A 27,724-nucleotide genomic window follows, 5' to 3' on the forward strand; every position below is an offset into this window, starting at 1 on the left:
AATGTTGGCCACTGATGGCAAAAATTAACGGTCATCTTCTGTCAGCTTGCGTACTAAGGTCCCACTTTCTTATTTTTTTCATTTGATCGACTGTGTACTATGTCAGTATAGTGTCAACAAAGGACAAAGGGCTGCTAATAAAGATAAGCATCCAGAATTACTGGAAATTCAACTCTAATGTGAAGCGAACCACCTTTCATTTCTTTATATTTTTGTAGAAAAATGGGAAAAAGGTGCAGCGATTTATCGAAAAATGTGCAAACGTAAATGAAAATACAGTATATAAGGCAGCAACCTAGTTTTTACAGTTCTAGCAAGCTAGGAAGTAACCTTTATTCTTCAGCACAGTCTGAACTCTGTTAGGCATCTTTCATAAAAATGTCTTTAAGTAGTCTTCAAGAATAGTTCTCCAGGCTTCTTGAAGAACATTCAAAGCTCTTCTTTGGATGTTGGCTGCTTTTTGTTCTGTTTTCTGTTTAGATGATCCTACATTGCTTTGATAATGTTCAGGTCTGGGCTCTGGGGACAGTCCAGTTCATGACTGATAGTGTTCTGCTCTGTGTTTTTCTATAAATGTGTGCTTTTACTGCACTTGCACTTGCCATTGCCATAAACCCATTGCCAATCAGACATTTTCAATTCTATGCATTGTATGGCCGGTCAAAATCTGATGGTACTTTGCTCCATTCATAATTCTATCAGTTTTGACAAGATCCCAACACCAGTAGATGAAATGCAGACCCAACCATAACAGAAGCCTCACCCTGTAGACCCTCATTGTTTACCTCTCTTCTCACCACCTCCATACTTACTGACAACAGTCACTCTATAAGACCTGCTGCCACTGATTTTTCGGTCAAGTTCTTGTGAAATTTCAGCCAATAACATAATACCCTGGAGATGAATTAATGCTTATCCCTTTAGGCCTTGGCAATCTAAAGACTTTACCATTGCCCTAGTTTTGCTACTTACAAAAGCACTACAGAAACTACTGTTTCCTCAATTTACTGTTACTTATGGTATTGCTGTTGTATCTGCTGCAGCTGCAGATACTAGCACCTTTCAGTTTGTGTGCCCTTTTGCAGTTTCATAAAGTATTGTTTGGGCTCAGAGTCAGTAAATTTCACTGCTGTTGTTGCTAAAACTGTTTCTAAGTTGCTAAGATGTAACAAAGGAATTTACTGGCCATATCAGGATGGCAAGGTTATCCTTTGGGTGTACGGACTCTTGGTCCCGGCAGAAAAGACCAGTATTGGGTTATTTAATTTCAAGGATTTGTTTTTGCATTCTCAGATCAGATGACTGTCTTGTGTCTGTCTAGTCTTTTTTTTTTTTTTTTTTTTTTTGCACACAGGGCATTTCCTTTTTGAGACACTGCAGAAATTTTACTCTGTGTAAGTTCTGTATTATCGTGAAATTGAAAGTCTGGGCTTTCTTAAGTTTTGTAAAGAGATGACACCTTACATGGTTGACATATTTGAATGAGTTGGTGACTCTTAAAATCAAGCACTGATTTTTACAAAGAAAATTGGTAGAAGCTAGCAACATGTCGTTAAATGAGCCATTCCAAATACAGTTAGGTACACAGAAAACCGTGGTGAATGACTTCAAAATCAAGGCCCACTGTGGTGAATGAATAGCTGATACTTTACAGGCTTCTTTTGGTTGAGTATGGCCTAGTTCGACCAAAGTGAGCATGTGATTTGGTCAAATTGCCCAACTTGGATAATCCTCCACATGACTGCAGTACAGGCATGGCAGAACAGATGACTCGGTTGTTTCTTGTGGTCAGGGTAGTGTGCGTGTGTACATGCGTGTGTCGTACATCATATTCTTATTATGAACATGCAGCAGTTATGGTAACACCCAATACAATCCCTTATCATGCACAATACATTGTCTTAATGATAACTTGATATGTGCGTGTGTTTCTTGTTTTTCCAATCAATATCATCTTGGTCTTGAAATGAAATGAGGTAAGCAACTGTAAGTCTTTCTAGAAGCAAACCCTGGTAGTCAGGAGTCATGTTGAAAATTATTTTGACAAAGCACTGTCTTCAGTTTAATTATAATTTTAATAGAAAGACAGAAGTTTGATATAAACCAGTTAAAACATTTGGCTGTAAAAGGCATTTTTCCCCTTAAAAATGTAGATTTTTACCTCCGTAGAGTTTCTCTCTTTTGTTATCTGTTGAAATGTAGTTAAATGTAGCTAAGGTGTACTGGGACATAAACTAGATGGGTAGGTGATCTGGGAAAGGCGCAGATTAGCCCTCTGCTATCTCCACTTTGTCTTTTATCTTAGCAAAGCACAAGATAAGAAAGGCAGAGAGCAATCACTGTTTCTCAGCTAGCACTGTCCACAGTGTTGCAGCAACATCCAGTGTATTTTAAGATAGCTGGTGGCGCAAACAAGCACAGAAACTTAATTGTGTTGTTGTCTCTGTTGCTGTGTGTGTGTGTGTGTGTGCGCGCGCGCGCGCGCGCGGGTATGAACCAGATTAACTCGTTCTTTTAGTTTTCAAACAAGGGAAAGCAGCAGTGTAATGTCTGTGCCAGAAAACAGCTGTGAGGTATTGAATGGCCCTCATACTGTGCTCAGGTGCGGTTCCCATGGTTACCTCACCCGGGGCGGTGGGCGGGCTGCACTCTGGCTGTTAGCTACCTTTATAATAATAAGATAATATTCCCCTTTCCCCAGTACATTTTTTAATGTAACTGTCCTGTCCATTTGTCCGCATGCGTAGTCTTAGATATGATAAAAAAAAAAAAAACCTAGATTAAAATAAATAAAAATGAACGTCCTGTCTGCAGTTTTCCGGGTGACGTTTCGTGTGACGGGTTTGTTTCAGAAGCCGGTTAGACTCGTAGGCATGAAGAGCCCAGATCAGTGCAGGCTACAGGGAGCCGAAGCACCACTGCAAGGTGGTCTGATCCGTAACTTTCGGGAAAAGGCTTAATTTTAATCGCGCTTTGACGGTAAGGTCAGTCTATTCCTAAATTGTGTTTTCAAATTAAAGGAATGTGGTTTTCTTTTCGATACGAGCCAGCTGTTCGGAAGCGGAAGTCTGTTCTGAAAATAGCTTCGTTTATTGTGCTTTTGTTTTGATTTTCGCTGTTATCGGTATGAGTTTATAGCGAGCTTTTCACCTCTTTCGCGCTGTAAAGTTAATGTTTTCGTAAAACCTCAAAGTGTTTCCAGCTTAATGAGATGCGTGGATTGACTTGATTAGAGTTTATGGGGACTCTTGAATCTCCTAAAAATCATATACATTGTGATCTTACTTATTTAGAAGTACACAGATGAACAACTGTGAGATGTTTTTACCCGCACTGTCCTGGACTGGAGAGCTCTCCCTGTTCAGTTTAGACTACATTGCAGAGGCAAAACATTTTTTAATATTTGTATCTGAATTCCTGCTCAGGATGTCTCACATTAAAGAAAGTCTTCTTCAAGTTTGCGGCATGGACCGGACACAAGCTTTGCACTGCGTTTTGTCAATATTGACTTTGAAGGCGCGCGCGTGTGTGTGTGTGTGTGTGTGTGTGTTTTATGCTGCTTGGTTCATGTTAATGTTTTAACAGAGGCACTATTCACCCTGCATATCCTGTTCTGTAGGTAGTGTGGTGGAGCCGCAGAGCGGACTCCCCTCACCCAGTCCTCGAGACCCCCTGCTGAGTCCTGACACACACATGGTAAGAACCTACTCAGTGTTTCTGATTCCTGTTGTGGTGTGTGTTGTTTGTTATCTAGCTGTGAGTTAGATAGATATAGAAAAGAAAAGGTTAAACTGGGAAAATCAAATGCTGTATAAGTGAAAGTGCAGAAACTGATGCCTTGATGTTGTGCCTAGCACCTGTCACCTGTAGATGCAGAACTTGCGTTGGTCTCTGTGGCCTTGTTATAAATAACTTCTATCATTTGTGGTTTTTAGTATCACTTCCAAAGACAATACCTGACACAATCTGGCTTCCTACAGTGGCTGTTTAACATGCAATGCCACCAATGATAAGTTGACTAGATTTATGGAAATGAACCGCTGTGTGGATGTGAAAATGAGTCTGATTTTGAACCTGAAATCCTGTTTGGTTCTCTCTCCCACCAGGATGTTCAGGGGTATAAGTGGGTGCGCTGGCGGGTGTGGTTGTGTCGACTGGCTGCCCTGCTGTCCTTAGGGCTCCTCCTGCTTGTGTTTCACTGGCGCCCACGGTTTGGTGTCTTTGCCCGCTGCAAGTCCTGCCCTCCGGCTTTGGCGGATATTCTGCTTCTCAGAGTGAGATAATCAAACAGTTCCTATGCTGAAGTAAACTCAACCTGATGGCTGGCATTATTATCACTGCCTATCACTTTGTTCCACATTGTCCTTGCAGGACTTAATCTAGGCTTCTTATTGCAAAAACTGGCTTGGTCATTGAGTATTAGTATATGTATTATGTATAGTTGTTTACACATTCTCCAACAAAAGATTCCAGGAAGAAACAAAAATCCTTTTGGGGTTGCGTCAGGAAGGGCATCCAGCGTACTAGCGTAACTTTACGTAACTTTAAAAAAAAAAATATGCTCACTAATATATGCAATGATAGTTCCATTCCAAAGTTTTAAATAGGGCGTCATCTCCAGCTTTGTATTCCTGGTGTCCTGCATTCACAGTTTGAAACGAGCTTTTTTAGCTCCTCTCTCATTAAGACCAGCTTCCTTTTACGCCAACTGTCTTCAGATTGGCTGCCAAATGTAAACAGAAGGTTTGAACAGCAGGTGGGTGAATCACTGAAGTACTGGAACTTTTTAGTGAAATACTCCTGCTTACACTAACCTGAACAGTTATTACTTTACTTTATTTTGTGATGTTCTGATCACCTAGATTGAATGGCAGTTTTCTGTTAGATACTTCCTGTCTTGCTTTAAGAAAGTGTCCAGTTTCCAACTCTAACTGGTGAATTTGTGTAACCTTTTCCTTCAGGACAGTTTTGGCCAGCAGCATGTGGTGGAGGTCCTTACAGAGGAGATGGAGGAGGGAAGGTGAACTACTTGTCTATATATTCACACAACACCCTAAGCCTTTCAATTGTGTACATATATCTAAGAGAACTGTTAAACAAAACTAATATAACTTGGTTGTTTCTTTCCAGTTTGGAGTTGCTTGGACAGTCAGAGGATACCGAATCCAGAGATACAGTTCAGCTGTACAAAGAGGAGGTAAAGCAGATGTTTCAGCAGAACCTTTTGTCCTGAATGGTACTTCTCCAAGATCTGACAGCTTTATTGTGTTGCAGAAAACACTGCTGCGGTACTACCTGTTTGAAGGACTGCGTTACGTCTGGGTGGATAGGAAAGGCGCGTTCTGTCGCGTTAGGTACGGAAAAAACTATAATGCAGTGGGATTCAACTAAACTAGACTCATGAGTTTGTGTGTCTTAAATAAAAAGAAGAACATACCCCCAAAACTCACTCTTTTAATAGTCTAATGCACTCGTTGTGTTGTGGGAAAAAAAAAGTGGATTTATTTGTTTTTATAGTGTCCTCAATGAGGACTGGACCTGCAATAACCTGCATGGCTCCCAAAAGGGACTGAGTCCCCTGGAGCAGAGCTTTAGGTAGGAAACACATGGACACAACACATTCCCTAATCTCAGCGGACCATGCTGAATAATCAAATGCACCATTTCTTTCAGGAGAACCATATATGGAACAAATCTTATTGATGTGCCTGTGAAGCCTTACCCAAAGCTGCTGTTTGAGGAGGTGGGATACATGATTACCTTCATACCGATTTCTTTTTCGTTTGGCTTTTAAATATTTGATGTAATAATTTATTTAAAAAGCTCACATGATGCATCCAGTTATATATATTTTTTAACATATTTATTTTTTTCACTCTTTTTTTTTTTTTTGTTTCTGTAGATCCTCAACCCATTCTATGTGTTCCAGATGTTCAGCATCATCCTCTGGACAGTTGATCAGTATTATATTTATGCCATATGTATATTTATTATCTCTGTCATCTCCATCGGTATCTCACTTTATGAGACCCGAAAGGTGAGCCTGTTATCAGAAACACACTGGAATTGTAACTGACTGTGTTTAAGCACAGAAACGAGAGAATAATGGTATTTATGTTTTTGTGACCAGCAAAGCATCACGCTTCGCAACATGGCCCAGCTAATCACAACCGTCACTATTCGCAGAAAGTCGGGAGGTGAGGGGTATTTTTGTTTGTTTGTTTGTTTTTTAAGCAGATGTTTTATAATATGAATTTACTTTTTTTCCAGAAACACAATTATTTGTGGAATGTTTAACTGATTGATACTTAAAATAACTTTGACAGGAGTCCACTAATGTAATTCATGTGAAGATGGAAGAGCAGTCGATATGCTCAATAAATAATAAATAATATTAAAAAGTTTTAATCGTTAAAGCAATGACAGTCACTGAGAGGAGCATGTTTATCAGTTAAAAACACTTCGATTTGCTGATGAGATAAAAAAAATAGTGTTCAAACTAAATGAAACTCATTTGTGTCGGTAACAGTTGCTAACTCTTAAACCACAGATGCACCCTGTTAAAACAGAATGTCAGGTCTGATCATTTGGACCAGTTACAGTGTACAAGTAATTTGTTAAACGGTTTAACTGGCACATGCTTGTCCTCCCTTTATGGTCCTCTCTTTATGCACCTACGTGGACAAGGACCTTGACAATGTGCTTTACCGGCTGTAGTTGTGTAACTTTGTTATTCTATCTCATATACAAACATGTTCTACTAAGCATCGCTGAGTGCAAACAGAAAAACTCCCCAGGGAAACTTTAAGCTGTTCCCTTGAGGCAAAAACCAGCTGAGCTTTTTGTTTGTTTAACTAGTTTGCAAAACTATCCAGCAGCTATAGAAATGTAACAAAAAAAGAGAGAGAGTGAGAAAATATAATTTGGTTCCACATTGCCTATAAGGTTACACATGCAGAAACAGAGAAAAGTACTACATTAAGCACATTAGTGCAGGACTGGTCACGAGGACAAACATTTGCAAAGAAAGTGTGAAATTATCATGTTCAGTAGGTTTTTGATTCTGACCAGTCACTCCAGAAGCCTTCGCATAGACATCTGTACTGGACTGTGTGTTTTCTCAGAGGAGGAGTGTGTGAGTTCAGTGGAATTGGTCCCCGGCGACTGTTTGATCATCCCTCAGGAAGGTATGCTGCTGCCCTGCGATGCTGCCCTGCTGGCTGGGGAGTGTCTTGTCAATGAGAGCATGCTCACAGGTAATTAATTGACCTTAACAGCACCTAAAGACATTTTCAAACAGCCATTTTGAACTTTTCTAAGACATCCTGCAGATGTGCACGTGAGAGCAAATGTTTGGACATTTTATTTGCCAGTCTGTGTAATGTATGATAGCTCTGTGGCCCATATGATGTTTTAAAACGGGTAATAGTCGGATGAATTTGTAGATCTTGCATCATGCCTTCAGTGTGTTCTAACCAGGTAGCACCCTGGCCTAAACCAAACTGAGTCGTTCCAGTAGTGAGAATAAATGTGAGGCAGACAATTTCCTGCTTTGTGAGAGACGACAGTTTCTAACAATGTCCCTATGTAACTATCATAACCAGGTCCTGACCCGATTCTCCGCATCTGGAGTTAATGTGTGGAAAAACAAAATCGATTGGCTGTGCTCCTCAGTCGTCATGTTATTTGCTCGTCGTGCCCACAAGACTAATTTAAAAGTGTTATCAAGGCTAGAGTCAAGTCACATTTCACAACCTTGAGTGTAACTGAAGCAACAAATTGGCAATCAGAAGGGATTTTCTTCACTTCCAAACTACTTTACATGTCAGTGCTAGTTATTCAATGAATGTTTAGTATATGAGTCTGTCCAAAAGAGGGTACATAACTTGCTTCAGACACATTTTTATTATTTGACCAACTAATGGTCGTGGCGCTTGGTCATAAAGGTGTGTTACTAATTCTTATTACAGCCTGACTTTTGAGGAATGTGTGCAGTAATCTGGTCTTGTCATCTGTGTCCAGGCGAAAGTGTCCCCGTGCTCAAGACTCCACTGCAGGCTAGTGATAGGAAGTACAGCTCAGACACTGAGCGCAGACACACCCTGTTCTCCGGTACGCAGCTCATTCAGGCAAAGGGAGGAAGACCAGGAGGCGGTGGGGCTGTTGCTGTTGTTACAAGCACTGGTGAGTAGAGAAACCGATGATGTGACTCGTTCTTTTAGAGTTTATTTTGCAAGTTGAAGGGACCCTGTGATGCTTTGACTCCATTCGGAAATATTTTTCACTGAGGCAAGACGGATCAGATTTTCCTGAAGTGATTAATAAACATGAAAATATAAAAGGGTTTACAGTTGCAAATAATTATACATTCAATATATTTTGGCACTTAAACTGTTTATACACCAAGTGAAACCACTTCTGTTTGTATGTGGATTATCCACAGGGTTTTTCACAGCCAAAGGTGACCTGGTCAGCTCCATTTTATATCCTCAGCCAATCGACTTCCGCTTTTACCGAGATGCCGTCAAGTTCCTGCTCATCCTGGCTTCAGTTGGTAAGAGCTTTAACAGCAACCTGGTTATCATTGAGACATGAAGCCTTTTGACCCAATAACAAGTTTTTCCAATATTCCCCATCTCACTGCTGCAGCTCTCATTGGAACCATTTACATTTTTGTGGTCCTCTATAGATCAAATGTAAGTGGCATCTCTAGTGACTGCATGTTTTGCTCGCATAGTAAAATGCTATCACTGACATGTGGTTGGATGTGTATCCAGGTGACCTGGGCAGAGCTGGTTATTAGGAGTCTGGATATTGTAACCATTGCGGTGCCTCCCGCTCTGCCTGCTGCCATCACTACTGGCACAATCTACGCTCAGCGAAGGTTGAAGCAACATGGCATCTTCTGCATCAGTCCACCGCGCATCAACATCTGTGGCAAGGTCTCACTCTTCTGCTTTGACAAGGTGAGGAGGGAGAGTGTTGCTAGAAGTGTGCTGTGTACATAGAGATGAACGACAGCTACTTTACATGTTGCTGGTGCTTTGTACATCTGTTTTCTTAGACGGGAACATTGACAGAGGAGGGTCTGGATGTGTGGGGAGTGTTGGAGGCGGGGCCTGCCGGTTTTTCAGAGCTGGTGCCTGAGCCCAGGCTTTTGCCTCCGGGGCACCTGAGGTCTGGCTTGGCTTGCTGTCACACTGTTGCGCTGCTGCGTGGCCAGCTCCTCGGAGACCCTTTGGAGCTTAAGATGGTTGAGTCCACTGGTTGGGTATGTTACCGTGTTAACTTATTTCAAAGTGCTTGAGCTCGCATGCATCTCATTTAAAAATTTGGATTTTTTTTTTTAAAAATAATTGATGAAAATGTATGCTTGGAGGCTCTTTCAGTTTCACAATCTGAAAACATTAATGGGAATTGGAGTTCATTTTTTTCTGATTTTGCAGACTCTTCAAGAGCCAGATGGAGATGGCAGTGTGCTAAATGCAGAGTTTGGAGGCCACAAAGTTTTGGCAGTAATGAGACCACCAGATCAACAAGCTTATGGAGCAGTGAGTATCCCTGTTATCACTGATACAGGTTGATCAGTAGGATTTATTAAAGCGAATGCTTACTGACTGTAAAGTTGTTATATGGGCAGCGGTTGTTTTTCAAATAGTTGCTCCTGTGTTTCGGCTGCTGATAATGAAAGATGTACTTGGTTTGTGCCTCTTTTCTAATGCAAGACAGTTGGTAAGCAGATGTAGCCAGGGCAGGTGGATAAATGAAAACGCGTAAGCTTAAGCAGCGTAATTTTTTTTTTGTCTGCTTTGTCTGCCATTTGGAAAGATCAAGAACTTGCCGAAAGTCTTCATTTATTCTTTCATTTTGCTCTCAGTCCACGGATGAGGCGATGGCAATTGTACAAAGGTTTCCCTTCTCCTCAGCCCTGCAGAGGATGAGTGTGGTGACAGTGACCCACGGGGGGCGCTCAGCTCTTGCTTTCATCAAAGGATCTCCAGAGATGGTGGCGAGCCTCTGCCAGACTCAAACAGGTTCAAAATTGACACGAATCATAACTATAGCTTTAGTGACATTTACTCACGTTTTGTTTTTTTGCAGTACGTTTTCCTATTTTATGACATTTGTCCAAAATGGAATGTTTGCATTTCCAGTTCCAGCACAGTTCTCCAGCAAACTGCACAGCTTCTCCAGTGAAGGCCTCAGGGTTCTCGCAGTCGCCTACAAGCCATTAAATGTGAACTCTAACTTAAGCACCATTGAGCGGTAAGAACATAGTCTATATTTCTGGCTTAATTGTGGCACAAAAACTTATCCATTTTAAAAAAAATGATCTATAATAGTTTAATATGTTTGCTGATCAAGCTGTTTGTCCACAGAGGGGAAGTAGAGAAAGACATGCACTTTCTGGGTTTGCTGATGATGAAGAACTTGGTAAAGCCTGAGAGTGCCAAAGTTATCAACATCCTGAGAAAGGCGAACGTTCGCAGCATTATGGTCACTGGTGAGGAATGTTTTTGTATTCACCACTGACCGTGCAACTTATAATATTTCTTGTTATAAGATAGTAAGTTGCAGGAATCGACACAGATGGGTTTTTTAAAAGTCTTTTTGTCCCATCTTGTGTGTCTTTTTAACCATAGGGGACAATGTTCTAACAGCAGTTAATGTAGCAAAAACCTGTGGGATGGTGGGATCTGACGAGAAGGTGATATTCATCACTGCAACCCCCCACACTGCCCAGTCCATGCCCACCCTGAGGTTCAGCCTGGAGGAGGAAGCGGCTCTTTCTGGCCAAAGTTCAGTAGAGGTCATCACTCAGGTTGGTCTTGCTTAAATGGGACACTCCACTCTGGATTGTACTCTGTTGCTAAAATGTTTGTTACAGTCATACTAGCAGCTATGAAATTATGAAACGGCTACGTTGTGAAAGAGTTCCGGTTGAAGTGTTGCTCACTGATGTCACACCTGGTTTCTGTGTTTGTGCCTGTGGCCTGCAAACATGGAAGTAAATGACCTCAGTGCTAAAGTAAAGTCGAGGACTCATATTGTTGCCTGGTTATAGTTCATTTTTAATGGAAGCAAATTTGTGCAGCTTTGAAGGCAAATGAAATGGTATGATCTTCATCTCTCTCTCATGTCAACACATTTCTAAACAGCTTGGATGCTTTCTGTTTCTATGACAGTTGTATGCATAACAAGTCCAGCTATGGCCTACTTTTTTTCAACCGGCAGGATTCATTCGAGTTACTGTTACTGATGTCTCTCCTCCTCTCTCAGGGTTTGTATCAGGGTGGTTTTGTCTATCACTTGGCTATCAATGGCAAGTCCTTTGCTGTCCTCTGTGACCACTTCCCTGAGTATCTGCCGAAGGTAATGGAAACTGTGTAAACAGGAATACTTTGACAGTGCACCGCACTTGCACGCTAATGACTTTAACCTGCTGTCACTGCAGGTTTTGATGAGAGCCACGATATTTGCACGCATGGCCCCTGACCAGAAAACCCAGCTAGTGAAGGAGCTGCAAAAACTGAAGTGAGTGCAGTTTCTGCAGCGTACACAAACTAGAAAGGAGTTGACACATAAGGAGAACAAATGGGAAATAAAACAGAGTAGAAATATAATGAAAGGGAATCATTTTTATAACATTAACTGTGAAATACTGCTACTGTTTCTGAAGCTACCGAGTGGGGATGTGTGGAGACGGGGCCAATGACTGCGGGGCACTAAGAGCTGCTGATGTCGGGGTTTCTCTTTCCGAAGCTGAGGCTTCAGTTGCTTCACCTTTTACTTCCAAAACTGAAAACATCAGCTGTGTGCCCCTGCTTATCAGGTAAAGACTGAGATTAAAAGCCTAGAAAACACAAAGCAGATGGGGGAAGTCTTTTTGAAAACCAATCAAACTTCTCATTTGTGTCTGCAAAAAGAAAAAGATCTGTCCTTTTTTTTCCCCCCGTCCTACTCTTTTTCCATTCAGAGAAGGACGATGTTCTCTGGTCACCTCCTTCAGTCTCTTTAGATACATGGCCCTCTACAGCCTCATTCAGTTCTGCTCCGTCATCATCCTCTACACGGTGAGTATCAGCAGATCACAACTCCCTCATCTTTCTCTGCTTTGTCCCCGTAGATCACCTTAAACATGAAGCTGCAATTTATTGCCAGCTTTTCATCCATTGTAGAAATAAACCAAAACATACATTTTATGGATAAAATGACTGAAATAAACTAAAAATGTATGAAAATATGTGTATAAATAACTCATAATAAACGTTACACGTGTTTCAGATAAGCAAAGACAAAGATAACACAAAACGTAGGTGTAATGATACCTGCATTTTGGTAGGTCTGGATAGCCAAAAGCTATCCGGCTATCCAGACCTACCTGGCCCTGTGGGAAATGGTTATTACCCCCTCTTCATCCCACCCTCTATATTAATTATGAATTAATGTGATTAGATGCATTTTTTTTTTTTTTTTAACGATGAGTTCAGTTTCACACCCAGGCCTGATTACTAGCAGATCTGTTGGATAAAGAAATCACGGGACCTGTTTGACAAGGCGAAACAGGCAAAAAGATCTCAAAAACAAATTAATCAACATCTATCAGTTTGGAAAGGGTTAAATATCTGATGGTTTGGGACTCCAGGCATCCACAGAGAGAGACATGATCCACAAATGGTGAAAACTCGGAACAGTGGTGGACCTACAGTGGCAAGCCTACCAAAAATACTCCAAGAGCTCATTGAAGGTCATCCAGGTCACTCATGCTGGAAAACCCTCCGCTTTGGCTGAATGAAAGCAGTTCTCCGAAGAAAAGTTGAGCAAAGTTCCTCCACAGCGATGTGAAACATTCATTGCAAGTTATCACAAGTGCTTGATTGGACTTCTCGCTGCCAAGGGTCAAACCCCCCCCCCAAAAAAAAACAAAAAACAAAAAACCAAAACAGTACAACCTGGTCTACAGGTAGTGAGAAATGAATGTGGCCAAAAACTTTAATAAAACGGCATGAGCGAAAGCACACTGCATTCTGTTCGGCTCTCGTCAAAAAAAGCAGTTTTAACTGTTATTCTTAGAAGCAAATGGAAATGACTATGTGTATGTGGAGCTCCAACTTTAAAATGTGGAAAATGTTCTTTCACTTAATATTGAACACTTTGGTAGCCCATAAAATGTGACCTGTGCAGTCTCTTAACACCAAATGCCAAACAGAACCACAGTCCGGTTGACTTGATCTGCATGAAAACAAAACAAAGTCCTAAATCATACTGGTTTGTTTTGTTTTTTCTCTCCCCTAAATAATCATTCTTGATGTGTGTCCAGGTGAAGACGAGCGTAGCAGACCAGCAGTTCCTGTATTGTGACATTCTTCTGGTGACTCTGCTGGCCATTGTGATGGGAAGAGGAGGCCCTAGTGAAGAGCTGTACCCTTCCAGACCCGCGGCTAGTCTGTTGGCCCTGCCTGTACTGGGCAGCCTCTTCATCCACACCTGCATGATTGCTCTGGGCCAGCTGGCTGCGCTCTTCATCACAACCTCAGAGGAGTGGTCAGCAAAATAGCTTTTATTTCTCATCAAACTGCCCTCAAGAAAACTGTTTACGTTGACTTCTGTGTGTTCAGATGCAGATTTAGAAAAAGAGCATCCCACGTGTTCTGCACTTTAACTCTTATTTGTCTCTTCCTTCATTTTTAGGTATATTCCTCTCAATGCGACTGAGGTCGGAACAGCCAATCTGCCAAACTTCGAAAACACCTGTGTGTTTGACATATCTGGTTTCCAGTACATCATCATGTCAGTGGTGGTCACCAAGAGCTACCCCCACAAGAAACCCCTCTACCACAACAGTGAGTCAACATGTTCAAATGCCAAAGGAGGATGATTTCAGTTTGGGAGGGCGATACATTTGGACAAATTTAGAACTATTCATGAAAGTCATACTGAGTTCAACATTAGTGAAACTTATCACTGATGCAGGACAGTTGAGTCACAAGTGTTTTTTCTCTCCTTTTCCCAGTGGGTTTCCTTATCCTGCTGTTCGTCCAGTTTGGTGTGACGACCTGGCTGGTGTTGTATCCTGGGGCTGTCTTTAGCCGGTTACTTCAACTGTACAACATCTCTGACATGAATTTTAAATTGCTGCTCGTTAGTCTGGCTGCTCTCAACTTCCTCATTTGTTTTGTCGTGGAGGTGAGTGATTTGTACGGAGCTTCCCAGATTCCCCGTCTGTTAAACTACACAGCAAAATCAACGAAATCAGACATCTTTAAAGTGGCTGTGATAGAAAGCTCGTAATATTCTAAAGTGAACATGTTTGCTAGAATAAGGCCCTACTGTAGACTTTTTTTTTTTTATTATAGCACATTTTAAAAGCAGCAGTGCTGACCAAAGGAGTGATGTGACCATGCTTTCTGATGCCTGTTAAAAGATGCACAGCAGCATTTTGGACTAACCACACATAGTCCACTCTAGAGGTGTTGAAGGCCTGAATAAAGAAGATGGGATTTTTCTTTAGCGAATTGATGTAACTGATAGAACATTATTTAACAACTGTGGCCACATTTGTTAAATAAAATAGATAAGCATCTAAAAAAAAAAAAAGAATTAACAGTGAGGGAACAATAAGAAGCAAGAGAGCACACGGTATCACAAACCTTGACATCTTGTAGACTGTTAAACGGAGGCTGCAGTGGGACAGAGGGATCAAATTAAATGGGGTAATAGTAATAATGATGCTTTCATTGCTTTAAGTGAGATACGATACTGTGCAAAAGTCTTCACACTTCATTTCCTTATACTTTGCTTTCAAGGAGCCAGGCTTGTTTTGCAAAGTAGGTCTTGAGCAATAGTTCAAGACTGAAGTTCTTTCAAAATTTTCTTTGGACACAGACTTGCTTCTTTTTTAAAAAAAAAAACAAAAAACCAAACAAACACACTTCTCATTATAAAAGAAGTGCTGGGTCTAAAAAGTAACTTATATTAGATGAACATAAAATAAACAGAAATCCAGCCAAGACCTGAGACAGTAATAATTTGTCATTTTCTGAGCAAAATATAAAGTATAGGGCTGCCTCAGTACTGTTGTGCAGTACTGTATATCAACAGATTCCCTGAATTATTCTACCACTTCCATGTTTTTTCCTCCCAGGTGCTGATAGACCTGGGTCTTTTGAACTGCCTTCGACTGCTGCGAGGGAAGCGTCCGTCTAAGAAACAGTATAAACAGCTGGACTCTCTTCTGTCAGACTCTACATCATGGCCGCCTCTCAATCAAACTCTGACCCCCACAGATACAGTTCTGTGCTGTAGCTAGCATCTGCTTGGCCTTCCGTGACTGTAATCTGAGCCAAACTATGCCACAGATGCCCAAACTACATCCCCAACTTGACCAACAATGCAAAGTCTTCAATAATAAACTATTTTTATTTAAGCTGCGTGTTTTTTAACAAGTTATTTCCATGAATTTAATGTGTTTTCCAATGCAAAGCACTGAGCATAAACATTTTTTTTTCCCAAATCATTTTATTAAAGTATTTACAGGCAGTTTGTGTTCGCACTTGGCTAAACCCGTCTCCTGCTCTGTCGTTAGAATTCCTGAACAAAAATCGCTTACCAGTACTGTGAACTCACCCTCAGTTTCTTGAAATACAGTAACACACAAAAAAAAAAAAAACCAGGAAGTAAAGATGTGATACAGGAGGCACAAGCTGAATTCAACCACTGTAAGAACTTTTTGCGTTTATGTCACACCATTTAATATGGCTTTGAAATCTCCTCTGTTTCCAAAAAAAAAAAAAATCTATTGAACACAATGGTCTTTGAAAGCCACACAGGCAACTGCTCTCTGGATCGCAGCTAGCTGCTCCATTTAAGCAGTGGACCATCACTCACCATTCTTGTGACTAAAATGCTGACGGTGGGAAAAAAAACAAAACACACCCAACATTCATACACCTTGGGGCATAGACATCATTTCAGTTACATTGCAATTTATAGAGCACGATTTCTAAGTGCCAACCCAAGCTTAAATACGGACATTAGCTGTATGAGCAATCAACCCTGCTGGAAAAATACAATCTTATTCATTCATTCAGCCTCATTCACTTGACCTGAGTTCCTACATGCTGTACTTCAGTGGGGTGTATGAAGAAAAGAAGCACGCCGCCAACAAGGTGGAGTTAAGACAGTGAGGCTCGAGAGGTACAGCAGTAAATTCACCATCTGACCCTTTAAATTGCTGCCAACATCACCTTCAAATAATGATTTTTAGGTTGTTGTTGTTTTATTAGTTTTTGATTTTAAAAAAAGGGCTTTTGGTTCTTTTTTAGTTAAAAAATACTGCTCTGACATTGCTGCCCTCTTCTTAAAGAAAAAACTGCAGGAAAGCTACTTAAAATGGACTTCAATCCAACATCTCATCTTTTTTGCCTTTACTTTTAAATAGAAATGAAATGACAGTCTAAGGAAGACAGCCAGAAAGCTTTAAAAAAAACAAAAAAACAAACGTAAACATACCTTGTCAGATATACAACTTCCACATAAATCCTAACCCCTGTTTTAAGAAACAAATGGCAATTTACATATTAGGTTGTGTCCTGATAAATCTAAAATCTCAGTCAAGTACTCATTAGCAGTGTGTGCATTTTAGACACCAGCTGCAGTTCCAGGTGTTTAAACCATACAAAGAACCCAACATGTAATATTGTCAGATTTTGCCACCAAATAAAGGTGGAAAACATATTTCCTATTTCTTAAAAACAGCAAATGCTATGTTTATTTTAAAAAACAAACTCAATATAAAAAGCTGCTCTAAACAGATTCTTGTGGTGTATGTGTGTGTGAGAGAGACATACTTTTACCTGTTAGATATCAGAACAACCCTAGATTTGATAAAGACAAGCGAGAGAAAGATGAGATTAAAATTTAGTGAGCCAACATCTGAAAATTAAAAACACAAAAAGGTGACGTCTTATTGCTGGGAGAAAGCTGCTGCACAAGTACCAGCTCATCTCATTTTAACATGGCCCCTCATTTTTCCTCCTCTGTTTAAGTCTTTCTGTTTGTCCTTTTGGCATCCTCTGACGAAGCCACTTAGAACCGGAGGGGAGACAGATGGAGGTGAGGGGCTTTTCTTAAAGGGGAACATCACAGTGAGTCCAGAAGATGTCCATAATCACAGTGCCAAACAGATTGAAGTGGGGAGAGATGAGAGCATGTTTTCATTGGACTTCTTCCTGGAGTTCCTCGCTCCCTGTCGGTCCTAGACGGCTGTGAAAGAGGCCGACAGCAAGGATGCTTTACTTATAGATCCCCGTGTACGTAGGGAACTGAAGGAAGACGTTTTTAAGAATACAGTACTGCATTTGCTCTCAAGAGACCCTTTATCTCTCTCTCCCTCAGGGGCTGGGGGGCCCTCTAGGTGCACTTATCTGTGCTGTCGGAACCCTTGGGTGCCGTCTGGGCCGGCTGGCTGCTGGACAGTGTGACTGTTTGATCTGGTGTCCTCTGAAGGCAGTGTAGAGTTATTGTGCCCTGGTCTGGCATGAAAGAAAAAAAAAAAAAGAAACAGGAATAAATTAGAGACAGCAGTCTTTTCCATATGCCAACAGCTTGACACAAACTGCACACAACTCACTGCCAGTTGGCAACGTTCAGTCATAGTTTTTGTTTCGAATGGACGTCCTACTCCAGAACTGTCCTACTTAAAGGATTCCTGTCGTGTCACGAGAGACAAGTACCAGCACACGATTTTACAGTTTTGTCTTTAAAAAAAACAAACTTTCAACTTTTACACCACTGCACTTTGGTTGCATTAACACTGATTCTGGCAAAACCCAAATCAAATGAATAGAACTTCCTCTTTTTTATTCAAACAATGTCACATTAAGTAATGCAAAGGATTAGGAAGCTTTCTGTGATCAGTGTAAGTTTCAACCAAAACCAAAAGATATATTAATTAGCCATAATCTTCAGAGCGGGAGGACATGAAGTCCACCCATCCTAGTAACCGTGTCCTCAAAGCTCCTGTTTATCCAAGAGTATAGATTACAACTGTCAAATTAAAACTGTAAATAAAAACAACCCCGTTTTGAAATTGTGATAAGAGACTCCCTTGCATTTTAGACTGAAACACAAACTTCATACTTGTGCCTGTGCATAGGTTGCTGTTCTGTCAAATGACTGCCAAGCTCCCTAAAGTAAGCAAGCATTTTGTTAGGCTGTGATTAAAACTCCTCAGTTATACTTGATGAGTATTACCTGTCTATGTTGGGCTTATCCTGAGGCGTCTCCTCTGGGCAAGCGCTGCCCAGTATTCTCTTCCTGGCCTCGGCATACTCTGCTTCTCTCTGGGCCAGGGATTTGACCTGCGGTGTAGGCCTGTTCTGATTCGGGCCCGAGGTCAAAGAACCGTTACTCGCAGGCCGCTTCAAAATGCGTATCTGGGGTGGAGGTGCAGCTGGTAAGGAGTCGTCCTGTATTACCATGGTTTTCTTCAGAGATCTTGAAGAATTGCTGGAATCCCTGGAAGCAAAACAACAGAGGCCGTCCATGTAAATTTACTTACATGACAGATGGGAAGAGGCCGCTACAAATGAGTGCTAATAAGTTTAGAGGATAGAAATAAAGTCTTTAAAAAAAGTTGTATTAACAAAAGCAGGTATTGCTATAAATGGTACAAGTATAGTGGGAACAGCAAGAAGCATAAGAACACAAATAACATTTTTCTTCAACCTTTAAAATCCTTACTTTTCTTTCTGGCTGATCCTTAGCTTCTCTTCCAACCGTTTTTCCATTTCCTGTGTGGAAAACCAGCATGCATGGGGATACATATAAACAAATGAAACTTTCAAGATAGGAAGAAGTTCAGCAGGCAATAAGTGGGAAAGTGGATTGAAGTTGGGATTCAGTTACAAGCTATTTATACATGTGCACAACAGCTGCCAAGTCATAACAGAGTGAGTGTTCCGCCTGCTAACATTAGCCGCCTGATGTTGCCAACGAAAACTAAATGTAGATGTTAGCAGAGGTACCGGCGAACCCCCAACAAGATACGTTAAATCAACCCGCAAGTTCAACCTGAGGAGCTTCTGAAGTTCCGGCCAACCCCAACCAAGAGCCACGTTCGTGACGTCACCAGCTAGCGAGCGTTTGCCAAACTACCGTGACTACAGCTACCTACTGTTAGCTGAGTGATACCAACTGACCAGTTGGGTGACATAACTAGATATCAAACCGGGAACTAGTTGACAACATGGCCGAAATAGTCGAGCAACAGCCTGGCCTTGTGAGGAGAGGGGGAGAACACGCTGAACAATACAACCACTTTCAATCAGGCCCCATGACAATGAACATCAACGTAGCGGTACCTATTTAAAGAAGCTTATATTCACTTTCTGACAAATTTCCTCCTTCTTAAATTGCCTTGTCGCCATCCACGGGCTGCTTTGGCTCTGACGTTACCGCGGGGGATGTCATTTTTTCCAAGATATGTTTTAAGCTTTAAAAATGTATGCCGAAATGAATATGAGGCAAATTTAGATAGGAATATGGGCTCTGGTGCTCTTGTGCGAAGTGCCTATACCTGCCGACAAATAAACTGACTTTATTTTGACACATTTTCTACGCGAGCAGTAAATGGCTAGCTTAGCATTACATTAGCCAACTTGAACCTTAGCATTTCAATTGGAATTCCGGGGTTTAGCTCGCGTCAGAAGCCATAGTGCTTAGCTCGCCAACGTTAGCTAAAAATCTAGCACGTTAACGACATTCAACGCGAAATTATTCCAAACAGCTTCAGTCGTTTGCTTGGCAAAGTCCGCGTTAAGCCTGGTTCAGTATCGAGCTATTGCTACTTGTTGGCCAAGTTTCTTACAGCTAACATTAGCTTTAGCCACATTGTTGGCCCGTAAGACCCGTTAACGTTGAACAGCGTTATGGGAACTTCTTAAAGCTAACCCCTTCGTTAAAAAGAATCGCCTAGAAGCACATGTGTCTTTAACCGAAGCTACATTGAGACATTTGTTATTTACCCCACTATCAGCAGCTTCTTCCCAACTTTCAGCGATCTCCTCATCCATGTTACATTTTGCTCAGACACGCTGTAGAGTTAGGTGAACCGTCCTCCTTCAGGTCCGCCTCCCGGCTGCCTTCACACAGTGACGTCACGATCACGGATTTCCCCAGAGTTTGACGCTGATTTTTTTTAAGGCCACACTACATTTCAGTACAGTCTCGGTAAACAGAGCATTTATATTATGCGTAAAGTTATGTGAACTGTGTTCAACAAAACAGTGACTTCTTCATTGTTAACAATTCTCACGTACAGCTTTATGATAACAAAAGGCGCACCGTTTTCAGGGACAGTATAAAGACAGAACTAAGAGGACATTTGCGTATTCTAGTGAGATTTCTTAGCCAAACCCAGATATCAGTATTTTTAACCAGTTGTGCTACATGACATCTTTGTCATAAAATGACATGTACTTTTTATGCCCTTGCATTAACATCTGTGGTTTAAATTTTACATTAGAAAGCGAGGTAAAAACGTCCATGCGGCTGCACAAATAATATGGCTCGCTATTTAGTGAGCCTCAGAAATCATGAATTCATTCATTATTTTTCCATCTGTATTCCTTCTCCGTGCTAAGAAGATGTCTAAGAAAAAGTCATCAGAGTTCTTGAATTGAGAGAATAATTTCCTCAGCTTCGAGTCCTTTTTTGTCATATATGGCAGCAAAATTTGCTGGATTAGAGCTCATGTTTATAATCAGACCTTATATATTTATATATAAGCATATATTTTCTCAGTGATGATCGCTTCTTTAATTGCATAAAATAAAGAAGACCCACTGTAATTTCTAGTAGAAAGTCAGACTGATTGATGACACAGCAAGCTGTTAAATTATTGTACTGTACTTGTTATCCAGAGATCTTTATTGCTACCGGAGTTACATTTCCTTCCTCATTATCACAGTTTTGTTCATAGATAAGAAAGACTTTTAAATTGCTCTTAAAGTGATTTACACCGGAACCACTGGAGCTAACCTGGACAAAAAGAACATGAACTCAATAAACTCACTGATGTGTATGTCAGTTATAGTGGCACTATGTGCCCCATTGCAGCCAGATATATTTCTGTTTTACAATGCAACAGAAATGTGCTGCTGTTTTTTTTTGTTTTTGTTTTTTTTTACATTTTACTTATTTATTTTTGTAAACAGCAGATTATACTGTACATATTAGGTAGAATATGTCCTACATCTCATTTCAGTGGAGACATTTTTGTAGATTCAATACTTGTAGGATATTAGTATTCTGAATAAAGACATGAAGGCGATCTGAGTGCAACACTTTGAAATAAACACAGAACTAAAAGTCAAGTGTTTGTTTGTTTTTTCGTTTACCTGGGATCTTTGAGGAAGGATTGGCACACAGCTGTGGCTGTGAGCACAGCCGCCTTCTGTTATGGCAGCCAATCAGAGAATAGCTGCTTTTAAGAAAAGATGGCCTTAAAGGGACAGGAGCTAAAACAGTGGATGTTGTTTGGAAGCTCACTGAGGGCAATTATAGGATACATAAAGATTATATTTAAACCATCCATCCATCAGTTTTTCTATTGTATAAATGGTAGAAACGGATGAACGTATGGAAAAGTGAATCATACAAAAGCTACCCTATAGATAAGGCAGAGTAAAAGAATAAAAATGTAGAGCATTAAATGTGCACTTTCAAATCTTTCATGTCATTTCCTAGTCCAAACAGCCTGTCCACTTTGTTCTCATGTTACAAATAGGTTAATGTCAAAATGTCAGTGAAAGATTAGATGCCCTTATAGTTTAATATTTCAGGCGTAATAAACACAAAGATATGACTATGGTAAATATCTTAGAAAGAAGAAGAAAGTGTACTTTATTGGTCCCCGTGGGGAAAATCCCTCTCTGCATTTAACCCATTCACTCAGTGAAGCAGTGGGCAGCCATTGGGCGCCCGGGGAGCAGTGTGTAGGAACGGTACCTTGCTCAGTGGTTCCTCAGGGTAGCTGTTCAGGGGAATCGAACCCCCAACCTTCCAATCATGGGGCCACCACTCTACCTACTGAGCTATCCCTGCCCTATCTGGAGCAGGTTTTCCAGAGGGTAATCGAATGCATGAAATAAACAACAGACACTGTATGAAAGTAAAAGTTGGATTTATTTGAAACAAAAAGTGAGTTCTCTAAGCAGAGCATTAGAAGAAGGAATGATTATAAAGGAGCTGCAGTGAAACGTCCAGCAAACTGAGTTTAGTTAGACATTATTCAGATTCATTCAGAAATACTACATTAGATGCTGTTGTATTTCTAACCTAAGCATCAGTCAAGGATGCCACAGTTAGTTTTGATTAACTTAATTTCTCTTTTTAAAAGCAGAATTTTATGTGCTACATGACTGTTAAAAGTCTCCATAATAAGGATAATTCATCATTGCTGCTTTTTCTGCTTTTTAAGATAATTGTAATGCACTAATAACTGGGACATTAAATTCTTGTGTAGTTGCTGGTGAATGTTTGTGGAGAGTGTTTCACAAACTATAACAAGTCGACTGCTGCAGTCACTCCTTTTTAAGAAGCTGTGCAATCAGCCAGTCCTGCACAGTTTAATTGATGATTGTGTTTAGATGCATTTCTGAAAAGTGGAACACTCATCTAGGAGCTGCAAATACCGTTGAATGTACAAATCAGTATGTCTTTGCTACATAATGCTGGAAAACTAATTACGGGCTGGAAAGCCTAATGAAATCAGTGTGCAGCAAAAAAGGAAAAGGCTGTCTAGAGTTCAGAAAATGCTGTCAGTGCTTGATGTCAGTTAAGAGTGAATTTCCTTTGAATGAATGAATTTGGCAAGAAACATTCAGACACAATTGCATTTTAAAATACAGCTGAGAGCTACAGAGTTGATTTGAATTCTGTTCAACACAAAGATTTTCACTGTTAATGTAGCATTGTATAAATTCATGGTTTGTCCATGCACTTTTATCTTGTGATGGCTTCCTTCATTCTACGGGCATCGATGGATGTGGTATCCAGTCACGTATCCCATAATGTAAACAGTCACCAGTGCAGCTACAGCTCCTGCAACCTTCACTGCTATTCCAATGTTGCCGGTGCACATTCTGTTGTAGATCCTGTGAATGGCAGAGAAAGGGAGGAAGAATCAATTATTTAGTGGTCCAAGCTTAAAAGGTTAAAACAATACTTGTGGGTATATTTTTTGTATAATGCTGAATTTGAAACTGAATTTGCAATGCCCCCCATCAAACCTATACATTATATTTTTATGTTTTATCTCATGTGTGTAGTTCTGTTTCTATTCAGTGCATTGTAGCTTTGCTTCTCTATACCACTGGGAAATATGCAACTTTAATGTCATGCATCATTTCAAGTCTCACCTTCGCAGAACAGGCTGTGAAGCCTCCACGTTCATATTGATATTTTCCTCATTCCAGCGGTCGTATTGCACGCTGGGGGTACCGTTGGACTCCATGTGAAAACTTCTCCTTCCTTTCAGAGACTGATCTACTGGAATCACTGCTCACTCACTGCTTCCCTGTACAGGTTCACTGTGCTCTGAAACAGCGAGTTCAGAGAGAGTTGTCTTGGTGTATATAACACAATATCAAGTGTCCATAAAATACTTTTAGGTCATAATCTTGATCATAATTTTGAGATTTTTGTGTAAATCTGTTTGATTATTACCACTAACTGATGTAATATTCTATAGGGGAGATTGCCAAATGTTCAAAAATCAGTTTTCACTTCATATGCTAATGTTTATATAAAGATCTTGCTCACCTGTAGGAGTCTCAAACAGTCACCTCCTTGCTTAGGAATCTCTGCTCTCAGGCACTTTTAAATCCAAGCCTGAGATCAAAAGCCCTGCCTCCTGCTTGGTATGAGACCTTGGCCATAGTACATGTCAGTCTGTCATAAATGCTTTGGCTGTAATCTTGCTCTTCTTTTTTCACCTCATTATATGACTCTTTCTCAGTTATAAAACCTGGTGTGGTTCATTATAGTCTCCGGTTTCATCCTGCACATCCTGTGCAGATAGTAGACTACAGATGAAATAAAAATGTTAATGGTGATGGTCATGATACTCCCCTGTGCCAGAGAAAACTCGATTTGTTGTCTTTTGTTGCCTTTTCCTTGGCTGCACTGCAGAGAGCATTAGTGATCCAGTTTGATGGGGTTGGAATAACAGCACCCTCTGGTGTTTGTAGCATCATGGCCAAGCGAAGCTTGTGTTTAAAAAAGCCGCTCATTACTTCAACGTTCAACACAGGGATCTCTGGTGACATCTAGTGGCCACAAATATGAAGAACAGCTTGAATCTAAAAATTAAATGGCTTCGTTATGACTGACCAGTGACCACTGGAGTTCCCAATTCTGTCTGATATTGGGCCACGCTTGTCTTGCTTTGAAAATGGGGGAAAAATATGTCTATTTGTTTCATTAATAAATTTAAACTATAAACTTTTCTTATTTAAACATGTGTCATGGTGTGGTCTTTCTTTGCTTGTGACTACTTGATGTTGGTAAATACAATAGATGAAAGATACATATAAAGTACATATGATACACATTATGGAATATGGTTCTGCTGTGAGGTCCTGCCTCCATGTACTTATACAATTAATCATGAGACAGGTATGTTTATAAATAAGATTATATTAGGCCAATTTTCTTATACATATTTTTGACCAGGGGAAAGGGAAAATGCTTATGAACTTGTAAAGTAAAAACATGCTGCATTTAGGATTAACCTGTTTGGTTTTATTAATTTAAAACAGAAGAAGCTGGAGTGCAGATAAACTGCAATGCAAGTCGGTAGAGATGCAGGTATACGGTCTACCTGGGTCCCACAGGCTATCACCTAAAAAGACTAAACACATTAAATTGCTGCACATTTTGTAGAATAACATTTTAAGATTTTTTTTTTTTTAAATAAAATGTATATTTTAATTTTATTAAAATTTAAAGAGTCAAATGGAAGTCTTTCTAAAGTTTTTAAATGATATTTGTACTATGAAAAGCAGATTTTTGTTTTGTTAAAACATTTTACATTTTCACATTTACAGATTAAAAAAAAAGCCCCCCACACAAAACAAAAGCAAACAACAAGAACAGAAACCTAGCAAACCCACTCGAATGACTAAAATCAAACACCTCCTCCCTTCCTCGCTGGCTCCATATCTCTCAATAAAATGATCAGTGGAATGATCAAACCCCACGAATGATTCATTTCCTTATAAACCACAGAATACAGTGTGTTGTTGTTTTTTTGGACGCACAAGCCGGAGCGTCAGCTTTGAGCGGGCATACTAACAGGTCTCCTTACTTCTCTTACTCACGTTTTCTTTGCATCTCTATGAGAGAAAGAAGCACGGTTTAAAGATCAGTTGCTTTTGTAGTGCATTCCTCTCAACTTCAGTAATTTGAAATGATTTATCTCAGATGTGAATTAGGCCTTTGTGCAGTAAAAGCGCTAAAAAAAAATAACGTGGAAAACTGATAATAATGACAGGGATGAATGAATGGATAAAGAACTCAAATATAACACAAATTTTGTCACCCAAAACCACAATAAAAAAAGCTTGGCCAATGTCAATAAAATGTCAATAACATAAGATTTCAATTGCAACTCATTTAAAATGTTTTGTTTTTTTTAAATTTAAAACAGTGGAATAACAACACATCAAATGTTGTAACTAAGAATTTATTTTCTTTTTCAGGCTTTTACCTTTGATTTAAGTGGGTTGATGGAGAATTTGTTTTTTAAATCTTTAAAAGTATTTTATACATTGAGCTTAAATTTCACAGCGATCACGTATGTCCAAACTTAACCAATTTACAAACCTTAAAATTCTTATGAAAATCAGACATGGTCACACTAAAGGCCTTTGCTGATTTGAGATGGCTCTACGAGCTTTGAGCCCAGCAGAGAGATTCTTCTGGGTTCACTGTTACACACGATAGTGAATGAAACTCACTAAATCTTCCCAGCTTTGTTGTATGCCTCCAGAGATGTAGTGGTTAACGTGTCTGCTTAATAAACAAAGAATTGCTAGTTGGATTCCAGCAGCAGATAACTTTGGGGTTATGTCAGAAGGACACGGAGTGTAAAACTCTTCCAAATCAAACATGCAGAGCTACCTGCTGTGACAGGGAACAACCTACAGTAGTTTTTTGGCAACTTGAGGTTGCAAAACTTTGTCAAATGACTGACTACAAGTCTATGCAGTCATTTTTTGATTAAGCAAACTTTGTTCACTGTGTAGTTCTTTATTTTTAAATGAAGTGATGATTGTAGCCAACAAGGAAGGAGTGTTCTCTACAGTGTATATCCTAATATTTTAAAAATGAGATTAAGGGAGCATTTTTCTTAAATCTCAGCTTTTCTTTTCTAGCCTTTGTAGCAGATTATTGTTGTTTCATAACTCTACAAAAGTTCTCGGTTATCGTCCTTGTTTCGTTGTTTTATTGCGAAAACCTTAGTTTAGAGAGGACACTTTTTGTTTTTTTGACAATTCTGTGCTTTATTGAAATAAAGTCTTGTGAACCACGTTATTTCTGTGCCTCTGCGGAAATTCCGCTAAGTCTGTCTTGTGCAGCCCAGTTAAAATATAGCACAGGAAGTCTGATTGGTTAGAATTCATACCACATAGCCAAGAATACTGTGAATTCTACTTAGCTGGATCTTATTTCCTTTATAAAGTCTGGATTTTTTTTAAGCTAATAATTATATAATAATAATTATAGTGAAAATATTTCCCCTACCTTTATGGAGGACCACAAGAGCCACACGCATCGAAATAAAGAATTATGTAATTAAGTAATAAATTGTAGAATAAATTTGTAAATTCATTTTTGAATTCCAATTTTTAAAACAGTGATTTTAAAAATGTTTTTGAAAAACCTCATTTCAAAACCCATTTTTTAAATTGCAATTTAAAAAAGTGATTTCAGCCTCGGGATTTACACTTTGCCCGACATGGATTATGTGACGAATGAAGGGACCCTGCAGTGAAACGAGTGTGTGCCTCTTTATTCAGCCTCACCACCTGTTGAAGGTAACGTGCTAACATGACCAGTGTTGGACAGGTTACTTGATCAGTAACTAATTACTGATTACTTCCCCCAAAAAGTAATTGCGTTACTTTACTGATTAATTATTTTCAAAAGTAATTAGTTACTTAGTTAAAAACTAAGGTCAGTACTTCCACACTTTAAACGCTGTCATACTCTCTCCCGCACTCGATATATTATCCGTGGTTGATCTGCACACAGCTGTTGCCACGAACGTTGCACTCGTTTACGTCATTGTCATGAGACACTCTCGCAAACAAAACCACGGTTTAGCAACACAGTAACGCAGCATGCTTACAGGAAAGTAACAGTAATCTAATTATCTTTTTTGTAATATTTACTTTACTGGTTAAATGGTCGGGTTCCCGGAAGTTTAGCGCACCCAGGTTCCCCTTAGCAGAGAAGTTACAGATATAGGCACACCGAGGGATCAAACCTATGAAATCTCTGTTTCGACTCTGCTAAGAGCCCGCCTGTTATTACCTTGTGCTACATGACAGGCTAGTAGAAGCAATACAAAATTCCTATATTTAAAGTGCACGCTCGGGCTCTCTCTTGCTCGCTCACTGTGTGTGTTTAATGTGTGCATACTTCAAGCGGTATA

At 40.0% G+C, this 27,724-nt stretch overlaps 2 protein-coding genes across 6 annotated transcripts in view; one reads left to right on the forward strand and one right to left on the reverse strand.

Annotated features, from left to right (window-relative positions):
• Window positions 1-15,693, forward strand: part of atp13a2 (ATPase cation transporting 13A2) — a 16,179-nt gene extending 486 nt beyond the window's left edge. Inside the window, exons 1-29 of one of the 4 annotated variants that reach the window (XM_005931479.3) lie at window positions 2,624-2,984; window positions 3,620-3,696; window positions 4,107-4,274; window positions 4,962-5,020; window positions 5,131-5,197; window positions 5,275-5,354; window positions 5,518-5,595; window positions 5,674-5,743; window positions 5,903-6,037; window positions 6,131-6,197; window positions 7,125-7,256; window positions 8,023-8,184; window positions 8,444-8,554; window positions 8,650-8,696; window positions 8,778-8,966; window positions 9,065-9,271; window positions 9,447-9,551; window positions 9,878-10,034; window positions 10,155-10,266; window positions 10,380-10,504; window positions 10,644-10,822; window positions 11,281-11,373; window positions 11,456-11,535; window positions 11,681-11,833; window positions 11,978-12,074; window positions 13,322-13,545; window positions 13,693-13,844; window positions 14,015-14,187; window positions 15,146-15,693. In XM_005931479.3, coding sequence (XP_005931541.1) covers window positions 3,694-3,696; window positions 4,107-4,274; window positions 4,962-5,020; window positions 5,131-5,197; window positions 5,275-5,354; window positions 5,518-5,595; window positions 5,674-5,743; window positions 5,903-6,037; window positions 6,131-6,197; window positions 7,125-7,256; window positions 8,023-8,184; window positions 8,444-8,554; window positions 8,650-8,696; window positions 8,778-8,966; window positions 9,065-9,271; window positions 9,447-9,551; window positions 9,878-10,034; window positions 10,155-10,266; window positions 10,380-10,504; window positions 10,644-10,822; window positions 11,281-11,373; window positions 11,456-11,535; window positions 11,681-11,833; window positions 11,978-12,074; window positions 13,322-13,545; window positions 13,693-13,844; window positions 14,015-14,187; window positions 15,146-15,310 — 3,390 coding nt within the window. In that variant the 5' untranslated portion in view covers window positions 2,624-2,984; window positions 3,620-3,693 and the 3' untranslated portion in view covers window positions 15,311-15,693. Of the gene's footprint in view, window positions 1-2,623; window positions 2,985-3,619; window positions 3,697-4,106; window positions 4,275-4,961; window positions 5,021-5,130; window positions 5,198-5,274; window positions 5,355-5,517; window positions 5,596-5,673; window positions 5,744-5,902; window positions 6,038-6,130; window positions 6,198-7,124; window positions 7,257-8,022; window positions 8,185-8,443; window positions 8,555-8,649; window positions 8,697-8,777; window positions 8,967-9,064; window positions 9,272-9,446; window positions 9,552-9,877; window positions 10,035-10,154; window positions 10,267-10,379; window positions 10,505-10,643; window positions 10,823-11,280; window positions 11,374-11,455; window positions 11,536-11,680; window positions 11,834-11,977; window positions 12,075-13,321; window positions 13,546-13,692; window positions 13,845-14,014; window positions 14,188-15,145 lie in introns of those variants that run through there. The other 3 variants (XM_005931478.3, XM_005931477.2, XM_042224555.1) reach the window with 3 other exon arrangements.
• szrd1 (SUZ RNA binding domain containing 1) lies at window positions 14,907-20,165 on the reverse strand. 2 transcript variants are annotated; one of them, XM_005931473.3, is made up of 4 exons: window positions 20,028-20,165; window positions 18,745-18,794; window positions 18,256-18,519; window positions 14,907-17,534 (listed from the first exon to the last, which is right to left on the reverse strand). In XM_005931473.3, the coding sequence occupies exons 1-4, from the start codon at window positions 20,073-20,075 to the stop codon at window positions 17,423-17,425; spliced, it is 474 nt and encodes a 157-aa protein (XP_005931535.1). In that variant the 5' UTR covers window positions 20,076-20,165; the 3' UTR covers window positions 14,907-17,422. The 2 variants fall into 2 exon arrangements, with proteins under 2 accessions (XP_005931535.1, XP_042080490.1); XM_042224556.1 differs by lacking the exon at window positions 18,745-18,794 and having other exon boundaries at window positions 20,028-20,149.
• Between the last annotated feature and the right edge of the window lie 7,559 nt (window positions 20,166-27,724).

The sequence above is a fragment of the Haplochromis burtoni genome, unplaced genomic scaffold (genome assembly GCF_018398535.1).
Source record: "Haplochromis burtoni strain Fernald_Lab_line unplaced genomic scaffold, NCSU_Asbu1 Contig_141, whole genome shotgun sequence".
NCBI lineage: Eukaryota > Metazoa > Chordata > Actinopteri > Cichliformes > Cichlidae > Haplochromis > Haplochromis burtoni.